Consider the following 25,413-nt stretch of genomic DNA (forward strand, 5'->3'; position numbering starts at 1 on the left):
TGAATTTTATGATATGTAAATTATATCTCAATTTAAGAAAACACACCAATTAGAAAAAAAGATTGAATGGAAAAAAAAAAATCCTAGATGGGATAAATTAAGAGTTTGGTATTATCAGATACACACCACTATATATAAAATAGATAAACAACAAGGTCCTACTGTATTGCACAGGGAACTATATTCAACATCTTGTAATAACCTATAATGGAAAAGAATCTGAAAAAGAATATATAGTATATATATAAAAAACAGAGTCACTTTGCTGTGTACCAGAAACTAACACAACATTATAAATCAACTATACTTCAATTAAAAAAAATCCTGTACATTATACATAAAACAAACATAAGGAGACTCTAATAGGTAGAGAGAGGAAGGCAGACTGGTTAGGGACCTCAGGACCTGAGGAATGACATAATGGTTGAGTTACCTGGGTGTTGTCTGTTTGTTTGTTTTTTGCCTCATATACACTAGACTTGGAGCTGAAGAAGCCAGAAACCCAGAAATACCAACGAACAGACCAAAAATGTCCCTAACAAAAGCCTGCTGTCTCCAGCCAAAGGACAGCAAGACAGAAAACTATTAGATAATAACTGCCTTTTTCCAGCCACATTCCACAGAAAAGCTATGTCTTACCCTTAACTGCCAGCAAAGGCCAGATGGGGAGCCTTGATTTCCATCCTTGCTGGACTGTGATGAGATGCCATCAAAGTACCAGAAAGAGGAGAAAGAGGCTGGGGCTGAAAATGTACTCAAAATATAATTGCTGAAAACTTTTCAAATTTGGCAAGTGACATGAACTTCAGATGTATATAGAAGCTGAGTAAACTCCAAACAGGACAGACCCAAAGAAATCCACACCAAGATATATCATAGTTAAACTTCTGAAAACTAAAGAAAAAAAAATCTTGAAAGCAGCAAGAGATAAATGACACCTTACCCATATGGGAAAAACAGTTTGAATAACAGGAGATTTCTCATCAGAAATCAGGTGGCCAGAAGAAAGTGGGCACAATATTTTTCAAGTGCTGAAAGAAAAGAACTGCCAACCCGGAATCCTATACCTAGAGAAGATACTCTTCAGGAATGAAAGGAAATCAAGACATTCTCAGATGAATGAAAACTAAGAGAATTTGTCACCAGCAGACCTATTCTAAAGAATGGCTAAAGGAAGCTCTCTAATTAGAAAGGAAAAGATAAAAGGAGTCTCGGACTATCAGGACAAAACAAAGAATACACTAAGCAAAACTATGCTTCTTTTTAAGTGCCCATGGAACATATACCAAGATACACCATATCCTGGGCAATAAAATGAACATCAATACATTTAAAAAAGTTAAAATATACAGAGTACATTCTCCAACCACAATGGAATCAAACTGGAAGTCAATAACACAAAGATGACAGGAAAATCTCCAAACATTTGTAACTAAACAACACACGGGACTTCCCCGGTGGCGCAATGGTTAAGAATCCACCTGCCAATGCAGGGGACACGGGTTCAAGTCCTGGTCCGGGAAGATCCCACATGCTGCAGAGCAACTAAGCCCATGCGCCACAACTACTGAGCCTGCGCTCTAGAGCCCGTGAGTCACAACTACTGAGCCCATGCGCCACAACTACTGAAGCCCACGTGCCTAGAGCCTGTGCTCCACAACAAGAGAAGCCACCACAATGAGAAGCCTGCACACTGCAACAAAGACTAGCCCCCGCTCACCGCAACTAGAGAAAAGCCAGTGTGCAGCACGAAGACCCAACGCAGCCAAAAATAAATAAATAAATAAATTTATAAAACAACAACAACAACACATGTCTAAATAATCCATGGATCAAAGAGGAAGTCTTAAGGGAGATAAAACGATACACTGAACTAAATGAAAATGAAAATTCAACATATCAAAATTTGTGAGACACAGCTAAATCAGTGCTGAGAGAAATTTACAGCACTAACTACATGTATTAAAAAAGAGAAAAACTCTTAAATCAATAATCTAAACTCCTACCTCAAGAATCTAGAAACAAGAGCAAAATAAGCAGAAGGAAGGAAATAATAAAGATGAGAGCAAAATCAATAAAATTTAAAACAGAAAAACAAAGAGAAAATTGATGAAACCAAAAGCTGGTTCTTTGAAAGGATCAATAAAATGGACAAACCTGTAGTGAAGAAAAAAAAGAGAAAAGGTTCATTCCAACATCAGGAATGAAACATGGGCTATCACTTCAGATATTACAGACTTTAGAAGGATAATAAGGGAACACTACAAACAACTCTACCCACATAAATTTGAAAACTTGGATGAAATGTACTACTTCCTCTAAAAACACAAACCCACAACTCATCCAATATGAAACAAACAATTTGAATATCCCCATAACTATCAAAAAATTAAATTCAAAATTTAAAAACTCTCAAAAAAGAAACCTCCAGGCCCAATAGTTTTACTGGACAATTCTATCAAATGTTTAAGAAAGAATTAACACCAATAATATACAATCTGTTCCAGAAAACAGGAGGGAACATTTCCCAACTCATTTTATGAGACTAATGATACTACAACCAGGCAAAGACAATCCAAAAAACAAACCAAAAACTACAAACCAATGTCCCTCATGAATATAAACACAAAAATCTGTAATAAATAATAAATTGAATTCAGCAACATATAATAAGAATTATACACCATGAGTAAGTGAGTTTTACTCTATGGATACAAAACTAGTACAATATTTAAAAATCAATCAAAGTAATCTATATTATCAAGCTAAAGAAAAAAACCATATGATTATATCAACTGATGTGGTAAAAGCATTCAATAAAATTCAATAGTCATTCAGGATAGAAACTCTCAGAAAAATAGGAACAGGAGGAAACTTCCTCAACCTGATACAACTAACATTATCCTTAATCATGAAAAACTGAATGCTTTCCCACTAAGTTTGGGGTAAAGACAAGGATGTTCGCTCTAAGCACTCTTATTTAACATAGTTCTGGAGGTTCTAGCCAGTACAGTAAGGCAATAAAAGGAAAAAAACACATACAAACTGGAAAGGAAGAAATAAAACTGCCTTTTTTTAGATGACATAGTTGTCTACATAGAAAAGCCCAAGGAATCTACCAAAAGAATTTCTCCTTTACCTAATAAGTGAGTTAGCAAGGTCTCAGGATACAAGATAAATATAAAAAATAAGCTACATTTCTATACGCTAGCAATGAACACATGGACACCAAAATTAAAAATACAATACCATTTACAGTTGCTCAAAAAAAGTAAATACTTATGTGTAAATCTAACAAAACATGTATAGGATTTACATGCTGAAAACTATACAATGCTGATGAAAGAAACAACTAGAGAAAGCCTGTGCGCAGCAACAAAGACCCAATGCAGCCAAAAATAAATGATAAATAAAATAAATACAAAAAAAAAAGTACAGGGCTTCCCTGGTGGCGCAGTGGTTAAGAATCCGCCTGCCAATGCAGGGGACACGGGTTCGTGCCCCGGTCCGGGAAGATCCCACATGCCGCGGAGCGGCTAGGCCCGTGAGCCACAACTACTGAGCCTGCGCGTCTGGAGCCTGTGCTCCGCAACGGGGGAGGCCGTAACAGTGAGAGGCCCGTGCACCACGATGAAGAGTGGCCCCCGCTCGCCACAACTGGAGAAAGCCCTCGCACAGAAACGAAGACCCGACACAGCCAAAAATAAATAAATAAATAATAAATAATTAAAAAAAAAAAAAAAGAACACACAGTGAGGAATCATGACTACACCCAGTAATCACTCATGAAATTTTTTTTAAAAAATAAAAATAAAAATAAAAAAGTACAGCAATATTTCTTTGTAAATGTAAACAAGATTATTCTAAAATTTACATGGAAAGGCAAAGGAATTAGAGTAGCTAAAATAATTTTGTAAAGAAAAATAAAGTGGGACTAATCAGTCTAACCAATTTTAAGTATCCAATTTATTATATAGCTACAGTAATCCAGACTGTGGTATTGGCAGAGGGATAGACACATAAATCAATGGAACAGAATACAGAACCCAGAAATAGATGCACGTAAATATGCCCAACTTGCTTCTGACAAAGGTGAACACACCAATTCAATGGAGGAAAGGTAACCTTTTTAACAAATGGTGCTAGAGCAATTGGACATCCACAATCAAAAAATTAATCTCAATCTAAGTTGCACATCTTATACAGAAATGTATCATGGACTTAAGTGTAAAACCTAAACCAAAATGTATCATGGACTTAAATGTAAAACTTAAAATATAAAACTTTTAGAAAAAAGCATATAGAAAATCTTTGATACCTAGACTAGGCAAAGAGTTCTTAGACTTGACAACAAAAGCATGATCCATAAAAGGAAACACTGATATACTGGACTTCACCCAAATTGAAAAGTTTTGCTCTTTGAAAAACCCTGTTAGGAGGATGAAAAGACAGGCTACAGACTGGCAGAAACTATTTGCAAACCATGTATCCAACAAAGGACTAGTAGCTAGGATATATAAAGAACACTCAAAATTCAACAATTAAAAAGCAAACAATCCAATTAGAACACAGGCAAAAAACATGAACAGACATTTCACTGAAGAAGGTATACAGATACACAAATGGCAAATAAGCACAGGAAGAGATATTCAACAATGTAAGTCATTAGGGAAATGCAAATCACAAGGGCAATAATATGCTACTACACACCTATAGGAATGGCTAAAATTAAAAATGGCAACACCACCAAATGCTGGTGAGGATGTGGAGAAACTGGATCACTCATATGCTGCTGGTGGGAATGTAAAATGGTCCAGCCACTCTGGAAAACAGTTTGGCAGTTTCTTAAAAAACTACAAATGCAACTGCCATACAATCTAGAAATTGCACTTCTGGGCACTAATCCCAGAGAAATGAAGACTTATTTTCACACAAAAATCTGTACACAAATGTTTATAGCACCTTTACTTGTGATAATCAAAAAGGGGAAACAATTCAAATGTCCTTCAACAGGAAAATGGTTAAACTGTGGTGCATGTATGGAATGCACCATGGAATACTACTCAGGAATAAAAAGGAATGAACTACTAATACGAGCAACAACCTGGAAGAATCTCCAGAGAATTTGCTGAGGGAAAAATCCAGTCCAAAAACTTATGTATTGTATGATTCCATTTATATAGCATTTGTGAAATGACAAAACTATAGAAATGGAGAACAGATTAGTGGTAGCCACGGGTTAAGGCACAGGTGAGGGTGGAAAGTGGATATGAGGGATCCTTGTGGTCATGGAAATGTTCTGTAGCCAGACTGTATTTATCAATGTCAATATCATGGTTGGAATAGCGCAGCACAGTTTTGCAAGATGTTACTATAGGAAACTGGGTAAAGGGTACAAGGAATCTCTGTTTTATTTCTTACAATTCCATGTGAATCTACAATTACCTCAAAATAAAAAGTTTAATTAGCAAAAATACTAGATTAAAAATCTCAAAATATAAAAGGAGATAGGCAATTACTTTGTATTATAAAAAGCAGATAGAAATATCTCAATTTCCAAAAAATTGAAATTAATTTCAGGTACCATTATTGAGTCAAACTTTGGTTATGAACTGAGGAATTGAAGGGAAAGAAGTCAGTTTTCATTCACAAAACTCAATTCAACTTCCAGGAGAAAAAAAAAAATGAAGCTATAGACAAACCTATATATCTGAAAAAGACTTCAGCTCTTACAAATTTTAATTTTAAGAAGGTTCCAAAAGAAATGCATTAAGCAGTCTTTAAAACGTTGTCCGTACTGCTCAGAGAAAATACGGTATTTTTAATCAAAGTACTTCCCTCTCAGAATAACTTATTCCAGAAAGGTGGGTCACAGTTGCAAATAAAGGGAGAGGAGCTGAAGGCATTTGTGATAGAAGAAATGAGGCTGGAGGAAGCACTGGGACAGCATGGCCGAAGTGACAGTACCCAGGACTTCACACCAGGTCTCCAACATCAACTTCCTCATCCTGCACACAAATCCTAGTTCTATCTCCTTTATTGAACTTCAGGTAAATCACATAATCTCTGGACTAAAATTGCCTCCTCCTCAAAGACAGAGATAACATTTTTTACCTCCCATCAAACAGGATATTTGCAAGGATAAATATCTGTACAGCACAAAAATGTTTGAAAGAAAGGTCCCAAGAAATAGTATCTGCAAATGTGGTTCATTTAAAACATTTAATTTAAGTCTATTTTATTTGGGGAAACATGCATAACAGAAGACAGTAATTTTGAAGGAGACTGGAGAAAGAGAAAGGCAAAATGAATGAGATTTAAACAAAGTCAACATCCCAGTTTATTTTCTCAGTTGTCTTGAGGTTACTGGTAGAAAATTCAGTATTGCTAAAGGCATGTGGTACCCCTATCCACTAGCAAAACCATCTTAATAGGATGGATTTTCCACAGCAGACTTTAAGATGTTGAAAAAAACTAACCAACCAACCAAAATCTCACAAGACTGAAAATCCACCAGGGATCTGGGGAGTGGTTTTCATCATGACACTGAAAAATGTCAACAGCATGGAAATAAGCAGTAATGCACTCTTAAATTTCATTTTACCTGAATTGCAGCACTAATTTAATTTTGCCTGGTAGTTTAGTTACTCATTCAAGTCTGTCTGACTCCACTTGAATCTAAGCTCTTTGATTACAAAAATCACAATTCACACTCATCTTTACATGTCCTGTAGCCCATAACTTTGCATGTAGTTGCACTCTGCAAATATGGAATTGAACAAACATGCACAAGTATAATCTATTACTCCCAGTTTTAAGGAAGATACTTAAGGTGTTCCAAAATAGAGGTTGATGTCCTGATATTTATTAGCCTCAGTCCTGGAACTTATTAAACACTGTTTTTATCAGTTTCTCAATTTATAGTAAGCTCAATTATGTGAATGGAGATTTTTAATGATAATCTGAAAAATAGCTTTCAAAGATAAGTCCTGAGCTCAGAAAAACATCAGCGAAACTTTTAGCTATGATTTATACCAGGCATGACATGCTGTTTTTTGTCAATAAGCGGCTATTAGATTTTTTTTAAGTTTTTATTTTCTAGTCTTTACTTACCAGTGTCTAGTCTTGACTTGACATGCTGATACCTTGGGTTTTGTGGTATCCTTTTGGTCAGATACTAAAAAATAAGAAAATTCACAAATAATTGGGTTAATGTAAGGGTAAGGGTGGCAAAGTTGAGAAAGAGATAAGATACCTTAAAAATTAGAACAAATGCTAAAATTTCATTCAATTTAAAGATGGAAGGAGCTCTAGAGGTCCAACCGTTCCTTAAAATAGGACACTTCACACTACAGTATCTCCACAGGTGAAGATGGTTACCATGTTTCTGTCAAAACATTTCCATATTTTGTCAAAATAATCTCATGGCGCTATGTAATTAGGAAAAAAAGCTCTTAAAAATTATTTCCAACACTGAGCCAAAATTGATCTAGTTTCCATCCAGTCCACTGGTACAACCCACAATAAGCCATTCCATCCTGCCTCAAGCAATCCATTAAAATAACTAAAGGCAGCTCTCTTGTTCTTTTTAATTTTACTCTTTATATGATGGCTTGTAGGCCATCTTCTCGGATACTCTCTAGATTTTATCCACACGTGCCCTAAAAAGTGGCACGCAGACCTGAGCACAGTGCCCAGATGTTGCCAGGCCAGGACCCGCTGCTTGCCTTGAGTCTGATGCTCCACAGAAGTCACCACGATGGCATCTGCTCTCGGGGCAGCTGGGGCGTATCACGGGCTCAAGGAAAGTTTATGGTCAGCAAAATGCTATGTCAGGTCTCCCCTGTCCTACGCTCTGGGAGTAAACTCTGAATCCAAGTACGAGGCATTTACCCATATTAAATTTCAGTGGCATTTTCAAAAGGCATTAAGTAAGGGAAGGCTAACGAATAAAAACATTACAAAATACAGTTTTCTTGCTCAGGCTTTTTTCTGGACTACAAGTAGGAAAAGCATATGTTCAGTAACAGGTAGCTGTGGAATAGGAAATTCAAACTGGGTAATACCCTTCCAGCTTCGTCTTCTGCCACTCTCCCACATGTTCCCAAGTTGAAGCTGCCCAAATGTTCCCCAAATATGCCACACTCACTCAGGTTTCCAGTCTTAGCAAATGTCTGCCTAGAATGCCTTTCCTCAACTTGTCCATGGGTAACACTTCACTTCCTCTATAAAGCTGTCCAAGGTGGAATCAGGTACTTTCTCTCTGGTTCCTGGAGTACTGACACCTTGTACTATTGTTCACACCTCGACCTTCTTCCCTAGTCTAGGATTTCCTTGAAGGCAGGGACGATAACTTACTCAAATTTGTTTTCACCCAGTACCTAGCACATGGTGGGCACATTTATTGATATTCAACCAATAAATGAATATCTAGAATGAGCATTATATTACAGCAACTACTTAGTTCCTTAGAACAGAACATCAAACTTTAAAACCTGTATCACTTGCCCTTGAAAACATAGTTAACTACAGCACGTCCTGTTGGAGGATGGAAAAATAAATTTACATATTAAAATACCTTTTAAAATGACCCACAAAGCATAAAAAAAATAGGGTACACTTCAATGTCTTACAGAATATCTATTGGTCAGAGTTCTGGATTTCAGAGACCAGGAAGAATTTTTTAAAACTGGGGTACCTACAGAGAATTATCAACATTTAATTTTGACAAGGACATCAAAAACAAAGCAAAACCTCACAACTACTATCTGCTATTTTAATACTTAAAAAGTAGGAAAGAAAAAAAAATCCCAGAATAAAATGTCAGTCCTTTAATGCTACTAAAAATCTCCTTGATATTGTCTGTGTTTTTCATTTCACCCCAGGCAAGTAAAACCTTTGTCATGGACGCTTAGCAGTGGTCCTCAGAAGTAGAACCCCTGAGCTACTTTATCCTCAGAGAAAGGCTGGAAAGCTCCTTTCTCCTTCTGATCAGTAACCCGCCATCGGTAAGAGAAAGTGGCCAATGCTAATTCCAACTCCCTCTTAGACGAAGAAAGAGAAGATTCTTAAGTGAGAAAAGGAAAATACTCAAAGACTGAAAAGGGGGACTGTAGGATGAGTTCTTCAGAGGGAGGCAATACTGTGGCAAAACAAAACAAAAACAAAAAACCAAACAAAAAACCCAGGGGAAAACATGTGCCTGGTAAATTTAGGAAAGCTAAAACTAGAATTTAGTTATCTTAAGCTAAGGGATTTTCTTTTTTCTCTGTCTTTTGTTTTCCTTCCTTCCTTTGTATTTTTATAATTCCTCTCTGTATTTTCATAATTTCTATATGCTGTTTCCTGTTTTTACTTTTGTTTTGTTTTCCCCACTAGTTTCCTAGCAAAGCTCCTTTGAAAGATTCCAGGCTAGTCTCTGCTGAACCAAGGGGATTTGTCCATACCTCAGCCAACATAGCTAAGAAGTGAGGGTGTCTCTGGGGACCAGGTGTGGTGGCAGCAGAATGATGGGGGGAGAGAGTGTGGACAGCTGCAGTCGCTGAGCCCTTCCCACCCCCGGTTTTCCCTTACATAGACTAATGAGAAATCCATATGCTACAGTACAAAAATGTAGTGTTTCTTTCCCATTTTCCCATTTTGGTCCAAATTCTTGTTCCTGACTTTCTAGTACCAACCATAACGTAAAACTATTTGTGTTCCACTCTACGCAGTGCACCACAGAGTTTATGGAACTGCCAGACTTTCTTCCTTAAAATCCTTGCTTTGGGGGTGACTGTTTCTTGACCTACTGACCAACTAGCTTTTTTTCAATTACATAAACAGGATGGAATGGTGGAAAGTGAAAGAGCTGAGAAAAGCAGCTGTTTCAAGGAGGACTATTCATTCATTCAACAAAGCCTTATTGAGCACCAACAATTCATTCAGTCGACATTTACTGGATGCCTACTAGGAGTAAGCCACCGTGCTAAGGACACAGAGGTAACAAAACACAGTCCTTCCCATCCAGCTCTCGCTGATGCTGGGAAGAGAGACAAGTGAACAGACGTCACACTGCATGATGAACAAGCAGAGGGAAGCAGGGGGTGCAACAGGAGCATGTAAGATTGGCACCTAATCCAGACTAAAAGAGTCAGGAACTATTTCCTGAGGGGTGACTTCTGAGCTGAAATCCGAGGGCTGAGAAAGTTAGTCAAGTTAAAGGAGTGGTGGGTGGGAGCTCCAGGGTTCCTGGTAACTGATAGACCTGGAGGATAGTGGGCAATATGGGGTCAAATGAGGCTGAAGAGGCAGGCAGGGGCAGAACACAAAGGGCCTTGTATCCATGCTAAGAAACCTAGATTTTATCCTGTAGATCACTGTAGATCCTGTAGATCAAACAGGGGCAATTTTGCTCCCCCAACTCATGGGGACACCTGTCAATGTCTGGAGACATTTTAGGTTGTCAGAACTGGGTGGTGGGTGTGCTACCAACATCAAGTAAGTAGAGGCCAGGGATGCTGCTAAACATTCTACAATGTCAGGAAGACCCTCAACTCCCAAAAAAGAATTAGCTGGCCCCAAATGTCAATAGTGCTGAAGTTGAGGAACCCTGGTGTAGATGGTGGGAGTCACTGAAGAAGGTTAGGGGGAAGGGATGGGATTCTATTTCCATTTTAGAAAGATCACTCTGGCAGCACTCTGGAGAACTAACAGGATCATAGTCAAGAATGGAGGCACAAAGATCAGGTAAGAGGTTGTGCTCAGAGGATCTGTGGTCCTAAGAAAGTAGCAGTAGAGATGAGGAGAGGGAGACAGTTTTAAGAAGTCTTTAAGATATAAAATCTTTAAAACTGACTAGTGTAACAGGGGAAGGGCAGTGATACCATTCCCCAAAAGAGGGACTTACGGAGGAAGCATGTATTGAAAAACATGATGTGTTCTGTTTGGGGCATTTTGAATATAAGGTATCTGTGGGTTATCCAAAATGGAAGTGGTAAGCTGGCTATCTGGGGAGTCTGGAGATCAGGAGAGATTTCTGGACTAGAAAAAACAAGATTTGGGGGAAGCCATGGGAATGGACAAAATCACCATTGGAGAGTGTATAGGCTGAGAAAAAAAAAAAAACCAACATTTACGGTCAGGTGGAGAAAAGCACTGTGGGTGAAACTTGAAAGAGGCCAGAAGAAAGTGGGTCATGAGAATTAAAGAAGAAGAGTTTCAGGAAGAAGAAAATGGTCAACAGTGATCAATGCTGTCAAGTCAGAGAACGAGAGGTCAAATATGAACAAGCGAACAAGAATGCAGGTCAGGGAAGAGAAAACAGAAAAGTGAATTTGGATTGAACACACCAGGACACTGCTGATGACCCTGCTGGATGCAGTTACAGCACACTGACAGGAGCAGAAGCAAAAGCAGCAGGTTGAGTGTTATGAGAAGGTAGGAGAGTAGCCAGATGGTCTTTTTTTTCCCCTTCAGAGTTGCTAAGAAATAGTTTTTGTTGTTTGAAGAAAGGAGAGATTTGAGGCTGTTTATAAGCTAATGGGCTGGATAAGAGGTTGAAAATGAGGCAGGCAGGTATGAAAACAAGGGAGCGGGAAAGGATGAGGCCCAGAGCCCAGGTGGAAGGTGCAGCTTTGGACGTATATTTAAGATAATGAAATAAGATAGGTGGTCATGATGAAGTTCAACAGGAGAAGGGAAAAAGTTGAGAAAGTTCATGTTTGTGGTACTTGTACAGGCTCTTTGAAAGCAACCAAAAATGACAGAAGCCCTTTGGGGGCTTACATCTCTAGGGAGGGTCAAAAGATAATGCCCTCCCTGTCTATCCACCCCATCCCTGCTCTTTAACCTCTAGTTGGCTTTTAAGACCCAGCACAAACACATCTTCCAGGATGATTCCTCCTCTGGGGGGCCCAGTCAGACAGAAATCTCTTCCCTGCCTGGACTGTCACAGCACTTTGTACCATTAACACTCCTCACTGCCTGCACTTGGGACAGAGGCTCTACCTCTGTACCTGCTACAAGGCCTTGCACCAGTGTGAGAACAATAAGTACACCAAATGGATGGAAATGGTTCTGAGAGCTGAGCAACACGCAGTGTGCGTGCTAGTGCCCCGTGGGCAGCACAGACATCGAGGGCTCGAGGAACCTGAAACAAAAAGATAGCCCTCACACTGCGGGTGATAAGGGAGACTGCATGGAAGAAATGGCACTGGAGCTGTGTTTTAAGGGTTGAACTTCTGCGGATAAAAAGATGGGGAAAAGGGATGGAAAAAGTATTCTAAGTGGAGGAAATTATAATAGCAAGGCCACTTTAAAAGCGTGTTTAAAGAATGGCAAATTGTTCTATTTGCTGGAGAAGATCCAACAACAACAATAAAGGTAATTGCTGCTAACATTTATTGAGCACTTAACTATGTTGTCAGGCACTCAGCTAAGCATTTCTCTCCATTATCTCATTTAATCCTCACAACCACCAATAAGGTATATACTAGTATTATCCTCATTCTATCTATTAGGAAGCAGGCATAGAGAGGTGGGTGACTTCCTGAGGTTAGCTGGTAAGAGTGGTAGAACCTGGCATTAAACTGGGCAGTCTGGTATAGAGCTTGAACTCTTAAACACTTTACTGTGCAGCCTCATTCAGTCAGGGGTTCTGAATATGGGGTCCACTGATGGGCTTTAGGAGGTCCATGAGTCCCATGAAACTGTATGTAAAACTTTGAGTATATGTACATTTTTCTAGGGAAAGGGTCCTTGACTTTCACCAAATTTTCAAAGGGGTCTATAACCCCAAAACGTTTAAGAATGGTGGGTATATGGAATCCTGTGCTGTAAGGTTGGACATGGATACGTAGGCACCAGGTGGAGATCCCTGAATTTAGGCTGAGGGTCTGGACTAGGCCCTGAAGACAATGGAAGATATCAGAAACACTGAGATATGAGCCACACAATCAAAGGAGTATTTTGGTAGATTACTAATATATGCAAAGTGAGACTGGGCTTTGTGAATACATGGATGTTGTAGAAAAGGGAGAAGAATGAGAAGTCAACAATGGGATTTTTCTGAAGGAAAATCACTAAAAAAATGAGGGAGATTGTCTGAATCACAAGTCATTCAAAAATGAATGAGCTTTTCTGACTTCCCACTTCTTTTAAAATGGAACTCACAAGGTTGTTCACATTGAAATTGCAACGTATGTAGTAAGATTTACATTTAAGGACTAAAAAAAATTCCATTATATATTTTGTTCAAAATTTCTCTACTTCTCTCATTTGTATAAAGAGGACGTCAATAAAATGAAGGGACTAGGTGTCAACTTTAAGAGATTTTTGTTTATGGGAGTTTTAATCTGGACCAATCCTACCGATCTCAAACACCAACCTTGCCCCATGTTTGCGTGTGCAGCAGCCCCTACTCTGCCAGCGGCTACCACCTGGGGCTGACTGTAGTTTTCAAGATGGCCACAACAGAACTTCCCAACCACTCACACTGTGATGTTGACACTCCTCCCAATGAGGAGTGGGGGCCTATGTTCCCTCCCCTTGAATCTGAATGGGCCTGTGACTGATGGAAGTGATGCCATACGACTTCTGAGTCTAGATCATAAAAGACAATACGGCTTCCACCTGGTTCTTTCGGGACACTTGTTCTTGGAACCCAGCTCAAGCTACAAGGAAGGCCAAGTCACACAGAAAAGGCCATTTGTAGGTGATACGGCTGACAGCACCAGCTGAGTTCCCAGCCAACAGACTATATCAGCAGCCTAATGTGAATGAAGAAACTTTCAAGATAACTCTAGACCCAGTTTCTGTCCGCAAAACCACATGAGAGAGCCCAAGTAATTGCCTAGCTGAGCCTAGGCAACCTCCAGAACTGTAAGCGATAATAAATAAATGACTATTGTTGTTTTAAGCCACTAAATATGGGGGAGACTCATGAGAAAGCAATATATAATTGGAACGCCAACCCACCCCTTTTACTTCCTAGCTAAGCTCGTTTTTGTTTTTTTTCTGGCCGCGCCGCACAACACATGGGATCTTGTTCCCCCACCAGGGTTCGAACCCATGCCCCCTGCAGTGGGAGCGTGGAGTCTTAACCACTGGACTGCCAGGGAGGTCCCTCTAGCTAAGCTCCTTGGGAGAAAGCAAAAAACCAAAAACTACACTGAGTAACTGCAACTTACTCCTCCATCCATTGCAATGTGGCTACTGTCCCCATCATTCTACTGTGGCTCCTGTAGGAGCTAGCCAGTGTCAGAGATCCCCTAATTGCTAAATATAATGGCTGCTTTTCAGTCTCTAACTTACCTGACCTTTCTGTACACTGTTATATAGTCCCACCTTCAGCCTTCACTTGGCTTCAGTAACAGCTCTCTCTCCTAATGCTCCAATCACACATGGATGATTCTTCTGTCAGCCACTTAAACACCGTGTTCCCCAGGATTCCATCTTCTTAATCTATAGGTTCTCTGTCGGCCATTTAAGTTTAATTCCATTTACATGCTTCTGATTTCCAAATAGTGAACTCTAGCCTTGACTTCTCCCAGCTCAGATATATTCATTTACTCATTTAACAAATATTTAAGGAACAATTATTGTGTGCCAGGCAGTGGCACAGTACAGACAAGGTCCTATCTTATCTTCCTGTAAGTATGCCAGAAATAAACAAGCAAATAAAATAATTACAGGTCATGGCCTACTGGGTGAAGACAGCATATTGAACAAATGCATCTAATTTCACTTCCTTCCAAAACCTCAGTAAAACCTCATTAAAAGGACACTATTTTACAGACACAAAATCCAAAAAAAAGAGAGTAAGAGTGGGAGAAGTGATAACAAGTGATTTCTGAAGTCTAGAAAGCACATCAACAAGTGAAAATGACTTGATGGACTCAAGAAAGTCGAAGGGAAAGCCAAGAAAAATTCTTAAAAGGCTCAGGAATTGGCAGCCCCAGGCACCTCCAGAAGTGGGAATAAAAGGAGTGACTGAAATAAGCAAGACTGGTTGAAGGCTGAATGAGAAGCTACTGGATCTCCAAAACCTTCTCCCTCTGTGCCACTAGGTGATTGCCCTTCCCCCACCATAGCAGATCTATAGATTTATTCCCTGGAAAGGGTTTCTGGACTGGGGGGGTGTCTCCAGACACAGGGAAAGGATATCATTACTGAAAATAGGGGTATTAGGTGAATGATGCATACTAATGTTGAAATTTAGCCCCAACCTTAATTCGTCCAGGAATTCAGCTAGGCCTTTACTCTCAGGAGAGGGGAGGAGTTCTCTGGAGAAAATGACCAGCCTGAGAGGAAAGAGCTGAAGATACAGATTTGGGAAAGGGAGTCCCCACATCATGGCCCACTGAGATCTTCTGGTAATTAAGCTCACATCAGCAAACTCCTCCCAAATATACAGAGATCTCAATCACCTTTTTAAGTCTCCTACTCAAAAACACAGATTAACAATTTAAAATTAAAAGAAGTTTGAGAACATTTCTATATATGGACTGAATTACGTCCCCTCCAAATTTGTATGCTGACGCTCTAACTCTCAATGTGACTGTATTGACATAGGACTGCACCTCTTTGGGAGGTAATTAAGGTTAAATGATGTCATAAGGGTGTGGCCCAAATCCCATAGGATTAGTGTCCCTATAAAAATAGACACCAAAGAGCTCATTCTCTTCCCTCAAGTGCACACTGAAAGAAGAGGTCATCCAAACACATAGCATGAAAGTGGCCATCCACAAGCCAGGAGACAGTTTTCACCAGAAGCCAAATCAGCCAGCACCTTGATCTTGGACTTCCCAGCTTCCAAAACTATGAGAAATGAATTTCTGTAGTTTAAGTCACCCATTCTGTGGTATTTTGTAATGGCAGTCCAAGCTAAAAACATCACCAACAAAACAAAAAGAAAAATAGCAATATGGAGGAAACTGAGACTATGTAGGAAGAAAACATATTTTAAAAAATTATCATTAGAGAACACATCCACACAAAAACTTATACAGGCATATCTCAGAGATATCATGGGTTCTGTTCCAGACCACCCCAATAAAGTGATTTGTGTGATAAACTGAGTCACACAAATCTTTTGGTTTCCCAGTGCATATAAAAGTTATGTTTATACTAAACCATAGTCTATTGTGTGCAATAGCATTATGTCTAAAAAATATATATATATGTATCTTAATTAAAAAATACTTTATTACTAAAATATGCTAACCATCCTCTGAGCTTTCAGCAAGTCGTAGTAGTAACATCAAAGATCACTGATCATCATAACAAATATAATAATAATTGAACAGTTTGAAATATTGTGGTAATTACCAAAATGTGACACAGAGACACAAAGTGAGCAAATGCTGTTGGGAAAATGGCGCCAACAGACTTGCTTGATACAGAGTTGCACAAACCTTCAATCTGTGAAAAATGCAGTATCTGCGAAATGCAATAAAACTAGGTATGCCTGTATGAATATTCATAGTAGCAGCTTTCATAATAGCCCCAAAGTGGAAATAACCCAAATGTCCATCAGTAAAAGAATGCATGAATAAAATGTGGTATATCCATGCAAAGGAATATTATTCAGTAATAAAAAGGAGTGAAATACTGAAGCATAATACAACATGCATGAACCTTTAAAACATTATGAAAGATGCCAGTCACATAAGACCAGATTTTGCATAATTCGATTTACATGAAATGTAGAGAACAGGCAAATCCACAGAGACAAAAAGTAGATTAATGGTTGCCAAGACTGAGGGGTGGGGGAATGGGAGAGACATGAGAGGACTGGGGAGTGATGGCTAGAGGTTACGAGATTTCTTTTGGGGCTGATGAAAATGTTCTAAAATTGATTTTAGTGATGACTGCACAACTCTGTGAATATACTAAAACCACTGAATTGTACACTTTAAACAGGTGGATTTATGCTATGTGAATTATTTCTGTCATGCCATTATCAAAAATAAATAAATATATATATAAAACAAGTAAAAAGATATAAAAAATTTTTGCTCTACAATTATACTAAGTACTTAGGTAAGAGTTAAAAGAAAATAATTAAGTTGAGGTATATTTTTCTGACACAGAAAGATGTCCGAGACATATTAAGTGAAAAAAGCAAGTTAAAGAACCATATGAACAATGTTTAACATTTGTGTAAAACAAAACCCCAAAATAGAACTCTCTCTCTCTCTCTCTCTACACACACATATGTAAATGCATAGAGAAAGTTTTGGAAAAGATAACTATGCAAAAAATGATAAATAATGATATAGACATTATTTATAAAAATTTATAAATAGTAGAGAATAAAAATAATAAATAATAAAAATAAAGATAGAAACTCCAGGAAAAACAACAAGCAATAAGAAAGAAAATGTAACCCTACTGATCACTGCTCTGGCAGTAATCAGTATTTACAGTCATAGGAAAAACTCAACTGTGAAAAAAAAAAATCCAATTAGAAATTAGGCAAAAGACATAATGAGATATTTTACCAAAGAGGATATACGGAGGGTAAATAAGCACATGAGAAGATGTAAGATGTTCAACCTCAGTATCAATTAGGAAAATGCAAATTAAGACCATGATGAGATGTCACTACACACCTATTAAAACAACTAAAATAAAAATTATTTACAGTACTAAATGTTGCCAAGAATGTGCAAACACTGGATCTCTCATACCCTGGTGCTGGGAATGTAAAATGGTATAGCCACTCTGGAAAATGGTTTGGCAGTTTCTTAAAAAACTAAATATAAGCTTACCATACAACACAGCAACTGCACTCCTGGGCATCTATCCCAGAGAAATGAAAATTAATGTCCATACAAAGAACTGTACCCCAAAGTTCAAATCTCTATTTGTAATGCCCCAAACAGAAAACACCCAAAATATCCTACAATAGTTGAATGGTTAAACAAACTGTTATACATCCATACCACAGAATACTAATCAGCAATAAAAAGGAATGAACTATTGCTACGGGCAACAACTTGGATGCATCTTAAGGACATTATTGGAGCGAAAAAAGCCAGTCTCAAAAGGTCACATACTGTATGATTCCATTTAGGTAACATTTTCAAAATGACAAAATTACAGAAATAAGAGGACACATTAATGGTTGCCATGGGTTAGGATGGTGAGGGGGAGGAAAGTGGATGTGACTAGTAAGGGGTAGCCCGAGGGAGATACTTGTGGTGAAGGAATAGTTCTCTATCTTGATTGTAAATTGACACACTTGCAAATCTTGATTATATCAAATCTACACGTGATAAAATAGCCTCAAACTATACACACATTGTACAAATGTCAGATTCCTGGTTTTTATATTGTACTATATTTACATAAAATATAGTCACTGGGTGAAGGGTACATGGGACCACTTTGTACTCTTTTTGCAGCTTCCTGTGAATTTATATTTATTTCAAAATAAAGGTTTTTTAAAAGGACGTCAGAGTCCAAAACACAGTTCTTAAGAATTAAAAACATGATGGCAGAAATTAAAAACTCAATAGAGGGATTGTAAGATAAAGTTAAATCTCTCAAAGAGAACAAAAAGACAAAGATCTGGAAAACAGGAGATAAAATTTAAGAAAATTAGGGAACCAGTCATATAGAAGCAACATCAGAATAATGAATTCAAGAAAGAGAGGAATATTTAAGAAAATTAGGGAACCAGTCATATAGAAGCAACATCAGAATAATGAATTCAAGAAAGAGAGGATGGAGAAAATGGAGGAAGAAAGTCAACAACAAACAATTTTTTAAAATTTTGCAGAATAGAAAGACATGAGTTTCTGGCACCCACAAAGATAAGTGAAAATAGACACAAGCAGGGAATTTTTTGTGAAATATCATAACACTGGTGACACAGAGAAAATTCTACAAGCTTCCAGAAAGGAACAATCAAGTCGCATACAATGGAACACAATGGCTTTGAACTTCTCCACAACAAAGACTGAATAGTAGAAGACCACAATGCAATGTTTTCAATATGCTGATTTCCAACCAAGAATTCTATACTTAACCAAACTCTCAGGCAAATAAATATGAAGGTAGAATAATAACATTTTTAGACATGCCTAATGTCATAGACATAAATTTAAAATATTTATTTCTTATGCATTCTTTCTCAAGAAACTACTGGCAATTGTGCCCCTTGAAAACAAGAGAGTGAGCTGAACATCTTTATCCAGAGCACAAATGGACAACCACACAGGGCAACCCAGCTCTTCTACCTCTACACTCCTAAGACTATTCCTCCTTTTTCTCCCATATTTCTGATCTCATTAACAGCATCAGCACCAATGAGTAGCCCAAGCTGGAAACCTAAGTCATCCATCACACTCTCATTTCTCAAAGCTCATTATTAAGTCATGATGATTTTATCCCCTAAGTATTTCTGTCTGTCCCTAGTTCCATGGCCTTACTTTAGGTCCATATCATAATAACCACCTAACCAATCTCCCTATCCCCGGTTCTGGACTCCTCAAATCCATTCTCCACAATGTGGCTACAACCACTGCCTAAAATGCACATCTGACCATGCAACTCGGCTACTTAAAACTCCAAAGCTTCTCAAATTCTGACCAGCAGGCAAAATAAATACACAGTGGTCAAACCACTACTCTCCACACATACCTCCCCGACATCCACGGTAGACATTATAATCCATCGTGGCACTCCCCTACAGACCCTCACAACTTTCTCAGCAAAGCTCACAGGCATCCATCCTGAGATGAGACAAGTTGCAACTCCTGTTCACTATAAAGGCCAAGAATGCTGGCAAGGCACAGAAGGCCCTTCCAGACTTAACTCCTGCCTCTCTACAAGGAACTGTCCACTTTCATGGTTCACACCTCCTAAACATGGTTCAAGATGTTCTCTCTACCTGGGATGCTTCTTCACCTGGTTAGTAACTTGGGATTTCAGACCATCTCCAGGACCCTTCTCTCACTCCCTCGGTTGAGTCCTAGCTTTCTTCTGTGCTCTCCTAACATCCTGTTTCCCAACCACATTGAACTCAAATTTTGTTTATAAGTCTTCCTCACTAGACTGAACTTATTAAAGGACTAAAAGGCCTTGTCTTATCTCTTTGTATTTCTAGCACTCCCTGCACCTTAGGAATCCAGTAAACATTTGTTGAGATGAAATGACCACATATGCAGCAGGGCACTGGAGGTGAAACAGACAAAAAAGTAAAAGGTCTTATTCGAGGAGAGGGTAAAACTAATGTCATATTTTGCATCCTTTCCAAATGGCTTGGTCTGCTTATTCCTCCTCTTTCTGTACCCCAATAATCAGAAATGATGGCTCCTTTGATTTTGTTCCTTTAACGTTTTGGGCTTCATCCAGATGTTACTTATATTTTGTAACTGCCACTCCTAGACTGTAAGCCCTTTGAGGGAAGGGACTTGTGTCTTCATGCACTTCGCTCCTTTGAGCGACAAATACAGTAAGCCTGTGCGGGATGGTGGCCAGGCTGCCCAGGCTCCAAGTCCCCCAGGCCCGCCCCGCCTCCCTCCCCCCTCCAGACCCCTCCTCACGCCGCCGCTTCCCGCCTTCCGGAGGGCGGAAGTCGCAGGCTACTGTTCTCTGCCCACGTGGAGCCTTTTCCGGTGCGCCCGCCCCCTCCGATTCTCCGATCCGGACCTGGCTCTCACCTCAGGATTTCCAATGTGCCTCCGGACAGACATATTTGCTCCAACCGACCACGCTCGGGGTTCTAGCCTCAACGGTAGCTTCTAACCGGTGAGAAGTAGGCCGGTAGGAAGTAGCCTCTTCCTACTCCCACAACCCAGCCCAGCCGCCTCCCTACAACCTCTTCTCCGATTGGCATGCCTTCCCCTGCCAGCCAATGGCTGCCCTGTTTACTCTCTTATTGAGGGGTCAAGGGAGAGTGAGACGCCACTCAATGGTTGCCAAGGGCAACGCGGGACGCCGGCTGCCGAGGTCCTTTGGGATCTCCGCTGGGCGCGGGGACGACAGCTTCAGCGCGGGAAGAGGGGCGCGGGGGGAGGGGCAGGCTGCCGACTGCGCGTGGGCGGCTGCGGAGAGCTCGAGGGGGGAGGGGCTCGAAAGCGTGGAAAAAAACAAGTGTTTCTAGCTAATGTGGAAGCACAAATACCGCGCAGGGCCATCCCCCTTTAAGGCCGTATTAGCCAAACATCTGGATACTTCTTCCACAACAGGGGATAGATATGGGACATGGTTGTTCAGCAGGGATGAGAATCTGTAGTTTATTATTTTCAGGTTAAGTTAATATGCAAATTATGCAAAATATCATGTGGAAATACAGTAATTATTGTTGCTTTAAAAGCTTTTAGCTAGCAACAGAACGGCAGCCTTAATTGCAAAGCACACACATCATTCTGTGATTCATCATTCATTTAACAAATATTTAATAAGCACCTTATGAGAAAAGCTGCAGTAGGTTTTGTGGAGGATGGGAGGATGACTAAGACCCAGTCCCGTTGTCATGGAAACCATTGTGACTCCTGCCATCACCCACCACCTGTTCTTATTCCAGATCTGAAAATTAAGTCCTAGCACCTTTACAAAACAATCACACACACAGTTTGACTTGGCTCCAAAATGTCCCGCCAAATCCATCAAAATTATTATTTCCTTTTACATGGGGGGAACAATACAGTAACCCTTTGCCCTTTGCTCTAAGTTGTTTTTCCAGGAATGGAGAAAGGTTACCCTGAGCTGTTCATAGTGGCTGGCTCTCTGCTTGTGAATAATAGCATACATCTGAGCTGCTTCAGGGTCTGTGCAGATGACCCATTCAACAACATGGCCTGACATGCCCTTGTCCTCTCAGACTCCTCAGAAACCCACCCTTCAGGTCAAATCTTGAATCGTGTTGTCACTCAGAGCCGCTTGACCTCAAGGATCACAGCTGTCTCTTGGCAAGTTCACGCCTCCTGAGTTTTGTTTTAACTTCCCTGTGTTCTCCAATCCTTCAACTCTCTGCAATTCCCAGTTCCTCTCCCCTCCACTAGAATAAGGAAGAGTTTAGAGACTGCAGAAGATTAGAAGGGGGCGGGGCGGGGGGGCGGATATTTAGAAGGTTTTGCATAGGAACCAGGGCTTCTAGACACATTACAACTTAGAATGTATGCTTACCTGGTGCAGAGTCGGGGTGGGGTGATGATACAGATTATGGGTAGAATAAACAGGAGAAAGGAAAGCAGAGAGGGAGATAATAGGGACGAAACTAACGGGTGGTGAGAAACAGGTAAAGAGATTTAAAGACATTTGGAGGTAAAATGAACAGTTGTTATATATATGAGAAGAGGTAAGGAGTGCAAGGAATAGGAAGACGCCAAGGATGGTTATAATTTTTCTAACTCGGGGACTGAATAGATGAGTGATAATGCATTAATTAAGTTAAAGTACAATGGAGGTCAAGAAATCAAAAGAACAGAAAATACAAGACCCAACAGCCCATCGAGCTGGAAGCTCAACTTCCATTTAGCAATGTTTGGACTCACTTCTCTCTATGGTTGGCTCCCTTTTGTTCCAGAGCCTATGGGAATATCAGGTTTCTTTGCCTCAGTAGTCATTGTGATTGTCAAATTTGGGCTGCTTATAAAGCAATCAGAGATATTATAGAAATGTGGCTTCTTGGGTCCAGTTGTCAGAGATGCTGACTCTTTGTGTCTGGGGTGGGAATTTAAGAATCTGTAATTTAAATGCATCTTCCCCGGCTGCCACCCTTGATTCTGATGCATAGGATCCAAGGGCCACACCTTGAGAGACTAGAAGAGCCTCCCATTTCCTTCATATTTTGCCTCAGTGGAATCCTTGGAAAGCTTAAAGCTATAAGTCAAAAGGTTTTCAACATCATGAGTTTCTCTTCAGGATTCCTTTTGGGTCCTGCTATAGCAAAACTGCATCAAAATTAAAGCAAGGTTCTTATCGCCAATATGAAAAGTACGTAAATGGCACAAAATGGTAATTCATAGAAGAAAAGCATGTGATAAACTTATGAAGAAATGTCTGACTAATAAGGAAAGAAACACAAAATGAAACAACTAGATCCCATTTTTCAACTAATGAGTAGAAAAAGGTTTTTTGTTGTCTCTCTTTTTTTAATGATAATGCTAAGTGTTGGCTAATGATTCATGAAACAAGCATGCTTATACATTGTTAGTGTGAAAAGAAGTGAAAAGTAATGCAACAGTGGGCCCTCAAATTTTAACATGCTGAGGATTCTTCCTGAGGAAATAATCAGGGAGATGCACAAAGATTACACACACAGGTATTTATTGGAATCTTATTTAAAATGATGGAAAATTGAAACAATCTAATTGATCATTAGTTTAAAAATGATTAAAATAAATGATGGCATATCCATAATAAGTAATTTTATGGAACCATTAAAAAATATGTTTCAAGGAATATTTAAGGTAATGGAGAACTAACTGTTCCTGATGGAGTAAAGGGAAGAGCTGGAAAGAACTTTTTATTTAATAGAATCCTGATTTGTGTGGAGAAAAACATAGGTATCCACACACACACAAAACATTGACAAAAAGAATATTTAAAATGTAAACCGTCTCTGGATTATGGAATGGAGATATTTGTTTTATTCTTTACACTTTGTACATTTTGCAAATTTGCTTCAGGGACTATGAATTAATTTTATATCTTAATAAAAAAAAATTCTCCCCCTAAGAAACAAAAAACCTGATTCTGACTTCAGCCTGAAAATTGTCTCTGGTCTTTGTCTGGGCCGATTTAGAGCCGAGCTGAATTCTGTGTAATTCTGCCCTCTGAAGTGCTATAGCTCTCCCATTCTTGGCAGTAAAAGACTCTCCAGGCACTTGAGTAAGATCCTTGCAATCAGAGTTCTGATTGCTAAGAGGTTCAAGCTTTGTTTGTAAGAGAAGAAGTTCTAATTCTTTTCTTTAAAAGTTCCTACTTTCACTGATTAATCTTATTTTTCATGAAGTTAGGAGTGCTCTTGTGAACTTCCATTTGTTGGATGTCTTCTTTTTAACCCTGTATGTGTTCTAAAAATCTTTTAGTCCCTACAGAGTCAGTGGGAGTCTCAGATAGGTAAATGTGGCTGGCTTAGGGCTAGTTAGTGTCTTAGGTGCCCCTGTGCTTGGTCTGTCCCCTCCCCCCAGCTTCCCTTCCCCGGCAGTTAGATGGGTATTTGGGTATTAAGCAGACTGGCCCTCTCTGAGCTAAAATCCTCTGGACCCTGCCTCCCCCCCTTCATGCTGAATCCATCCTCTCCTTCAGTCTCACACCAATTAGCTCTTCATCCCCTCACCCTCAGCTCTCAGCCTGGTTTCCTGCTCAGAGCCCAGCACCCTCCCCTCAGACCTATCTCATGACATTGCTTCTGGGATTTGGGCCTTGGCTGTCTTCCTTGGCTTCATTTACCTTCATTCCCTAAATGACATGCACTTCCAGATGTTTAAGGAAATAATTCTGCCCTGGGTCTCTTCCCTGAGCCCCCAGAAATGGAACTGCTCCTGAGGCAGTGAACCCACAGATCCACAGGCCCCAGGCAGTGATAATTCTCTGCAGTTCTGATAACAATTTGATGTCATTCTACCTGGCGGTGGAATGTGCCAGGGAAGGAGCACGTTAGCCTCTGAGTGGAGGGCTGACCCTTGCCCTCCTCCAGCTTAGGACAGAGTTGAAGTACTTGGCCTGGGCCCAAAGACCTCAACCATACTTGCAGCCCCTCCCAGGGGAGTAATACCTACCTCCCAGGATACCTTTGGGACCATTATAGGCTACACTGCTTGCTGGTGAAACAAAGAAATTGGCATGCTGATTGCATACCTGATGGGATTGGCATTCCCACATGTACAGTTCTGCGGCCACTTCTGAGAGCCACGTAAGACTCTTACCTGTGGTAGAAATGATGCATAATGTCTCCTCCCAGGGAGATCTAAAAGCTTCTTTACCACTTGTGAGCCTAGGGCATTTGGTTGTCGTATGCTGTGTTCTGCTTCTGGCTTGGGATTTGCATAGAACAACGCTTTGCCACAGAACTAGTTCTGAGGAACTCTGAGGAGCCAGCGTAGGTCCCGGGATGGCACCCCAAGGGGATAGAGGAGGAATCAGTGTTGGGAAGTACCTGTGTCACTCTGGGCACAATGGTCAGTTGGAGAGCTTGTGCCCCATAAAAAGGCCAGTAAAAGTGGTTCAAGTGTGTCATGTCACATTTCTCAAAATAATCTAGAAACCTGGGTTTTCATGTGAAATCTACAGGCCACTAATTTGCAACCCCTGTACTACACTCTGCAAATATAATTCCTGTCCTTCACAGTTTTTAAATAATCAAGATCATACCCATGGTAAAAACAAACATTAGTGGAAGTTCTGCTTCCATTTAGGATGTAGAAAGCAGCAAAGGACATCACTCACATCCTAACAATAAGAAAAAATGAATAA

General features: G+C 39.8%; 1 protein-coding gene across 5 annotated transcripts in view; it reads right to left on the reverse strand.

Moving 5' to 3' along the window:
- The window catches only part of CEP41 (centrosomal protein 41), a 48,931-nt gene extending 27,928 nt beyond the window's left edge, over positions 1–21,003 (reverse strand). The window contains exons 1-2 of one of the 5 annotated variants that reach the window (XM_082399229.1): positions 20,652–21,003; positions 7,114–7,177 (exon numbers count right to left, since the gene is read on the reverse strand). In XM_082399229.1, the coding sequence (XP_082255355.1) occupies positions 7,114–7,177; positions 20,652–20,684 (97 nt within the window). In that variant the 5' untranslated portion in view covers positions 20,685–21,003. The remainder of the gene's footprint in view (positions 1–7,113; positions 7,178–20,651) is intronic. The other 4 variants (XM_082399232.1, XM_082399231.1, XM_082399228.1 and 1 more) reach the window with 4 other exon arrangements.
- Positions 21,004–25,413: the final 4,410 nt, after the last annotated feature.

This window comes from Balaenoptera borealis (genome assembly GCF_965194805.1).
Source record: "Balaenoptera borealis genome assembly, chromosome: 7".
NCBI classification, from domain to species: domain Eukaryota; kingdom Metazoa; phylum Chordata; class Mammalia; order Artiodactyla; family Balaenopteridae; genus Balaenoptera; species Balaenoptera borealis.